Source organism: Manihot esculenta, chromosome 17 (genome assembly GCF_001659605.2).
Source record: "Manihot esculenta cultivar AM560-2 chromosome 17, M.esculenta_v8, whole genome shotgun sequence".
Taxonomy (NCBI): Eukaryota; Viridiplantae; Streptophyta; class Magnoliopsida; order Malpighiales; family Euphorbiaceae; genus Manihot; species Manihot esculenta.
The window spans coordinates 424,077-431,510 of NC_035177.2; the positions used below are offsets into that span (position 1 = coordinate 424,077).

Genomic DNA, 7,434 nt, shown 5'->3' on the forward strand with positions numbered 1-7,434 from the left:
ATATAGAGGAATTAATTAATAAATTTTTTAATAATTTGATAAATTAATTAATAATTTTTTCTAAATATAGAGATTAAATAGTAAAATATTTAATGATAAAATTAATAAAAAAATTAATTAGTAAACTTTCTAAAATTTTAGGGAATATTTTAATATATTTTTTAAAAATTGAAAGATTAAATAATATATTTTTTATATTATAAAAATTAAATAATAATTTTTATTTTATTATTGATAAGAATATTTTTAAAATTATATTTTTTTTTCTTTTTAATGAAGTAGAAATGATTAACTTAATAAATATTTTTGACGAATAATTTTAAATTTTTATAAAGTTAAATTTTAAAAATGTAGGTGTAAATTTTAAATTAAAAAAATAAATTTATTAATTATGTTATACGACATAAATTAAAAATAATTTTTTAAAAAATGTGTTGTGCGTATATGAAAAAACAAAAAGAAATTTAATCAATCCATCCATCCCATCGAATAGGAATAGCCAATAGGTGCGCGGATCAGGCTCCAGCAGGACCCACGTGTCCCCTGCTCCGACTTGTTTTCTAATCAAGTGACAAATCTACGTTCGTGATCTTTGTTTTGCTGGTACTGATTTTTAAATGCAACTGTACGATCTCATACGTGGGTCTCATCACATGGGAGCTTCACCCACCTCTCCGGGCACACGTGTCAACCCTAGAGTAGATCCCTCCAACCAACGAAATTCAAATCTAAAAACGCCCCAGGCAAATAAACTCAATACTTAGTTGATTTAATTATTGAATAAATATATAATTGGTGTTAATAACTGACTAATTACGATTAAATATTTAATATATTATATTTAATTAATACAATAATATATAAAATAACTATTAAAATACATATTAATTTATTATATTAATTTAAATAAATATAAAATATTAATTTATTATATAAAATATATAATAATTTAAAATATTTGTAATGGTAAGTGGTCGTTAGGGAGAGAAAGCGAGGTCTTTCTTTGTGATTTGAATTTAGAAAGGGAGAGCGTTTCTAGTGAGAGAGTGGAAAGGAGCCAACATAAAAAATACTTGTCTCTCAGAGAGACAGAGAAGAGCAGCTCTGATCGAAGCATTTATATCTATTTGCTCTTAAAGAGACGAAAGCGAGGCTTCAACCTTAATTCATTTTTTTACACTTGCAAATATATATGTTCACAGATTGATAGACAAAGAACTCAGCTACTGGTGGAACCTGGTTTGGCTTTAAACGGAATATGAACGGAATGGGAAGGCAAGGACAGAGATCTGGAGCAACGGCGGTGCATCACCAGAGACAATTCTCTGATAATTTTTTGGATACTTCTTCCAATGGTAGATGGCTTCAATCTGCTGGTCTTCAACACCTCCAGAATTCTTCTGCTTCTTCTATTCCTCATCTTCAGGTTTTTAATTCTTCAATCTGTTCAATCTTATTGTATTTCACGTTTTTCTAGCATTGGTCTTTGAACTCAGCTCAGGTTTTTAAAGTGGCATAGAGCTCCGAGGTCTGATTGGGATTTTGTGGGTATTTTTTAGCTAGTTTTAGAAATGGGTTTTAGATGGAGCGAAAATTACAGATCTGAATATTTCGAAAATTTTTAACACGGTGAAAAACTGATCTTTTGTTTAATTTTTTTAAAGTTTGCAATGGCATCTCATTTCGGATTATCCAAAAATCTATTTGGACGATAGCTCATTTGAATGATTTTCTAGATCTGATGCTAATATTTTCTGTTGTTTGGCTTTAAAACAGGACTATAATTTCTATGGTGGTGTTGGTGGAGGAGAATTAGGGCAGGGGATGAGAATGTATCGGAATGCCCAGAGGAGTTCTAATGTAACGAATGAGTTTTATGCAGAGCCTACAACTCCTCCTGCCAGTTCACGGCCATCTAGCCAGAGGAAGAATGGCGAAGAATCTCCAAATGTGTTCAGTCCTGGGCTCTTGGATCTGCAATCCTTTGATACCGAATTGCTTTCTGAGGTGGGTCTCTTATAGCGAATTGCATCCATGTTTTGATGGATTTCAGGTCTTAATCAGGAACATGTGTGGTTAGACCTGAATGAATTTGAAATTGTTGTTTTCAAGAATCATAGCCTCTAGCCGTTTTTCTCCTTAGCTTTGCCTAGTTATACATGCCAATATAAATTTCGGAATTCATTTTGGAAATAGAGTGAGTTGCCTTTTGATATTCTATTTGTGCTCTGCTTATTGTTATTACTTTGTGGTTAGATGACAGTTCCTGGCCTGTATGATAGTTCCTCCTTGTTTCATCCTGTTAGAGGTAGAAGCTTTGATGATTCTGAACCTTTTATTTCAACCAACAAGCAGACTGGTAGAGCTGTTTTACCAGATAACAATCTCCTGAAGAGCTTTGCTGCAGACAAAGAGAAAACCAGTTCTGTTGCAAAGATTAAAGTTGTGGTATGTTCTCTTAGTTTATGCTTTACCATCTTGTCTATATAATTTTTTACTCACTAGCTACTGTTTTACTCTTTGCCCTAAAATAAAAAAATTGTGCACCCACCAGAAGGTTAAACAGTCATTGTTTGAAGCTGGAGGATCCTGATAATGCCCTCTGAATCACATTTATTGTCATTTGTTCTGCCAAAACACTGTTTAACCTACTTGGAAGACAATTGTTCAAGTATTATTTTTCGTCATACACCAGTAATGCTTTTCAACGCAGGTGCGGAAGAGACCATTGAATAAAAAGGAGCTGGCAAAAAATGAAGAAGATATAATTGAAACATATTCCAATGCTTTAACGGTCCATGAGACCAAGCTCAAGGTACGTGTCTATGGTAATATTCACCATTTTGGGCTCAATTTGTAAATGGAGAATAAGTCAAAAGTAAATAGATAAAACCTATTCCAGCCAACCTTGAATCTAAGTTTCCCAAGTTTGCTCCATCATGTAATCCTAAGGAAAATGTAAATGAAAAATAATTGGAAAAAGCCTCAAACCTAAGACGAATTGAATATCTTTAATGGATGGAGATTTTCTATGGTATACATTTTTGATATGCAAGACATCCAGAAACGATATTAATGTAACCATAATGAACATGTATCTAATTGTTATTTGATTTTTTCTGTAAGAACCGTTATTTATGGTCTTGCGTAGCCCATTATAATAGCTAATTGTAACTGTTTCTAATAATTTAGATATCAATATTCTGCAGGTTGATCTAACAGAATATGTTGAGAAGCATGAATTTGTCTTTGATGCGGTGCTGAATGAGGAAGTCTCAAATGATGAGGTGAGTGTAATGCTCGAGTAATTGAGAACAGCGAAGAAAATGATTCTTCCAGATTCAAGTCTTTTCTCAGCTTATATTTACTAATTTTGTTTAGGTATATCGAGAGACAGTAGAGCCCATAGTTCCAATTATTTTTGAACGGACAAAAGCAACTTGTTTTGCATATGGGCAAACAGGTAATTGTGATGCCTAAAATACTGAGTAGATATCATTCTTGGGTTTGGACGATAATCATTGAAGGATTAGTTCTTAAATGAAATTTTGTTTTTATTTATTTTCATAAATCCGTAAATCATGTTTAATTATATTCCAGTCATGTGATTTTTTGGCAAGGACAAAGTAATTTATTTTGAATCATCGCAAAACCCATTTTGAAGTCCTTGACCTTTTCGAGTACTTATGTAATGGTATAAATGAAAAAAAAAAAATTGTTGCTGTAACACCAGATTGTACTGATTTTATCATGTTTCATCAGGAAGTGGAAAAACCTATACTATGAATCCATTACCTCTCAAGGCTTCACGAGATATATTGAGGTTGATGCATCACACTTACAGGAATCAAGGATTTCAGCTATTTGTCAGTTTCTTCGAAATATACGGGGGAAAACTATTTGATCTTCTCAGTGATCGGAAGTAAGGGGCATAATCTTTCCTTGTCTGTTTATGTAGCTTTTTGGGCTCTGAATTTTCTGAAATTTGAAATTCTGCTTCTGTAGAAAACTTTGCATGAGAGAGGATGGCAAGCAGCAAGTTTGCATTGTTGGTTTGCAAGAGTATAAAGTATCAGATGTAGAGAGTATTAAGGACCTCATTGAGAAAGGAAATGCCACTAGAAGTACTGGCACGACGGGTGCAAATGAGGAATCCTCTCGTTCACATGCCATACTTCAACTTGCTATCAAGAGGTCAATTGATGGCACTGAGTCCAAGCCACCACGTCTAGTGGGCAAACTGTCCTTTATAGATCTTGCAGGAAGTGAACGTGGTGCAGATACAACGGACAATGATAAACAAACAAGGTATAATCTACTTTATCTTTTCGTGATTCACAGAATGCCACTGGCAAAACCACTGAGCAAACTTAAGATTTCAATGAACTTGAGGATATAAATCTATATAGCATTTGGAGCAGAATTTGTTAGTATGGTAAACTAGGGATATTTGTTGCTTTGCCCTTAGCGTTACCTTATGGCTAGAGAAATTGATATTTCACAGGTCACTGGATTAGATGGTTGGCAAATAAAAACAGAAACATTTTCCACTAATGGCAGAATTGAACAAGCTTGGATTGTCAAGGGCAATAAAAATGCTGGACTTGTCCCATTATAACTCTGCAGAAAGAAATTGCCACGTTTGAGAACTTATCTAGGAATAAAAATATTATGAGGACTATATTGCAATGACATTGAATATAGATGTAGTTTAATGCCTTTTCAAATTGTCTTATTTTCTAGTTTCATTAACAACGTAATTTTCTGTTTCAAATCAGTGTTCATTCATAGTAGCACAGAGGTGGTTTGTCTACACTGGTACTTAACACTTAAAGCTGAACACTGTACTCCAATTCTTGGTCTTTTCCAACATCAGCAAGTGGTTTTCTTTATGAAAGAAATATTCCTTGCTTTATCTGTATTAACTTGGTTTTCCTATAAATGATGCAGAATGGAAGGTGCAGAGATCAACAAGTCTTTACTTGCGTTGAAGGAATGCATTAGGGCTCTTGACAATGACAAGAGTCATATTCCTTTCAGAGGCAGCAAATTGACTGAGGTTCTCAGGGATTCTTTTGTTGGCAATTCCCGCACTGTCATGATATCCTGCATTTCACCAAGCTCAGGATCATGTGAACATACTCTTAACACTTTAAGATATGCTGACAGGTGAATAAAAATGATATGAACTATAAAATATCTCTTAAAGTGATGTTACTCACATCATGAGACACCTGAATTTGCCGTTTCTTTGAAAATTAAATTCCAGGGTCAAGAGCCTTTCAAAAGGAAATGCTCCAAAGAAGGACATATTATCTTCAACCTTAAATCTGAAGGAATCAACTACTATGCCCTTATCCTCAGGTTTACCTGCTACATCTATCTTTGAGGATGAGATAACTGATGCATGGGCAGAAGAAGATGAAAGAGATGATTTTGATGCATCTGAGGATTCATACGAACAAGAGAAACCAACACGGAAGGAGAATGTGAAGGTTGAATCATATAATCTATCTACTTCAGAGGATAAAATACGGAAACCCAATGGTCAGACCAAATGGAAGGATCTGTCAAAATCTGATCTTAAGAACTCATATTCAGATGATTTAAATGCTTTGCTACAGGTAATTCAGAAAATAATGACTAATATGCAGAAACCTAATTTTGCATATTAAACTTCTGATACATATTCTCAGGAAGAGGAGGATCTCGTAAATGCTCACAGAGAAAAGGTGGAGGAAACCATGAACATTGTTAGAGAGGTACGTAAATATGGTCAAAATCACACAAACTTTTTTACTATAGTTGTACTTGAGCCTTAAACCCATATTCTTCCATTTTTGTTCATAACTCATGTACTTCATTGCCCTTGGGTAGTTTAGCTGTTGTGAATAAACTGGGGTGGGTTGGAGATGGTTTGTTGCTTCTGATGTCCTCATCAAAATATGTTCAGCATTCCACAAGATGGGAATTCTAATGTTTTCCTCGGGAAATTTGTCATAAGTTGTAATATTTGGAGAACTAGAGAGAACACATTTCTCGCCAAACCACCTTACTGAGAAACTGGAGATGGTTGTTGCTTCTGATGTCCTCATCAAAATATGTTCAGCATTCCACAAGATGGGAATTCTAATGTTTTCCTCGGGAAATTTGTCATAAGTTGTAATTATTTGGAGAACTAGAGAGAACACATTTCTCGCCAAACCAACCTTACTGAGAAACTTGGATCTGTAGCATGCCTGCCTTGTGAGGATTTTGGAGCTTGAAAAAAAATCTATATACTAGGGGTTAATACTTAATACATGCATATTTAGGAAGTTCTTATTTTAATTGCAGGAGATGAACCTCTTGGTTGAGGCTGACCAACCAGGGAATCAGCTCGACAATTATATTACTAGATTGAATGCTATTCTTTCTCAGAAGGCTGCAGGAATACTCCAATTACAAAACCGTTTGGCACATTTTCAGAAGCGTTTGAAGGAGCATAATGTTTTAGTATCTTCTTCAGCGTACTAGTCTATAGGAAATGGACATCTAAGCAATGGTAAAAGGTTACCTCTTTGATAGTCGGTTGCAAGATTTTTGGCTTCGATTTGGGTAATAATTTCGAAGAGTTTTATTCTGTTGATTTACTGGCCATTACGCATTTCTTGTATTCTTTATTTGGTTTGAGGGCTTGGAGATTGATGGATATCCTTCTCTGTTTTCACATTATGGTACCTGCTTATTTGCTCAAGAAGTAGGCAAGCATTGGATTAAAGGCCATTTGGCATGCCTATGTAAAGTTATGATGCACTATGATTTCATTCATTAATGGAATACTTGTTTACTATTTGCTTTCTTCTACCGATAAAGACAAGTTTCCATGATCTTTGGATCATGCACTATTTGGCTTTTGAATATATATATATATCCATTGATTATAGGAAAATCCTTGTATATTCTAGGGTGCTGTCTCATTTTTTATGCTCGATCAATTATCACATATGAAGCTAATTTGGAAAAAGTTTGCTGATTTTCCTCTTACTTTTAAAATGTGCATATGTGGAAGTGTCCACTATGTAATCATTCATTTGGAAAATGAATTTAAAATATAGAGTGCAGTACTTGTGCATAAAAAAGTACATAGCACCAGATGAACCTAATAATTTGCCATTCACTGATGGGTGTAAGCACTTTGGCATTCTCATTCAACGGCTTTCATGAACCATAGTACATCCAACTCCATGATTGTGCCCAGTAAGTTTGTTGACCATATGATTCAACGCCTTAATCAAAGGCCTAACCAATTCAAGGGCATTATCGTCCCAGAAGCAAGTTCTCTCTTTAAACTCCACTTTAACAAACTCAAGGGTATTGTAGTCATATCGTGTTCCTTTTCTCGCCATTTCCCATGCTCAATATTCTCTGCAACTCACCATTCGCTGCTATGCT

At 34.4% G+C, this 7,434-nt stretch overlaps 1 protein-coding gene across 2 annotated transcripts; it reads left to right on the plus strand.

The window, feature by feature from the left end:
* The first annotated feature begins 1,071 nt into the window (after positions 1-1,071).
* On the plus strand, positions 1,072-6,832 carry LOC122722174 (kinesin-like protein KIN-13B). Of its 2 annotated transcripts, none has more exons than XM_043952229.1 (12): positions 1,072-1,426; positions 1,777-2,007; positions 2,257-2,448; positions 2,714-2,815; positions 3,210-3,287; positions 3,382-3,463; positions 3,763-3,922; positions 4,006-4,308; positions 4,951-5,169; positions 5,270-5,624; positions 5,697-5,762; positions 6,337-6,832. In XM_043952229.1, exons 1-12 carry the CDS (start codon positions 1,259-1,261, stop codon positions 6,514-6,516), a joined length of 2,136 nt encoding a protein of 711 aa, XP_043808164.1. In that variant the 5' UTR covers positions 1,072-1,258; the 3' UTR covers positions 6,517-6,832. The 2 variants fall into 2 exon arrangements, with proteins under 2 accessions (XP_043808164.1, XP_043808165.1); XM_043952230.1 differs by having other exon boundaries at positions 2,356-2,448.
* Positions 6,833-7,434: the final 602 nt, after the last annotated feature.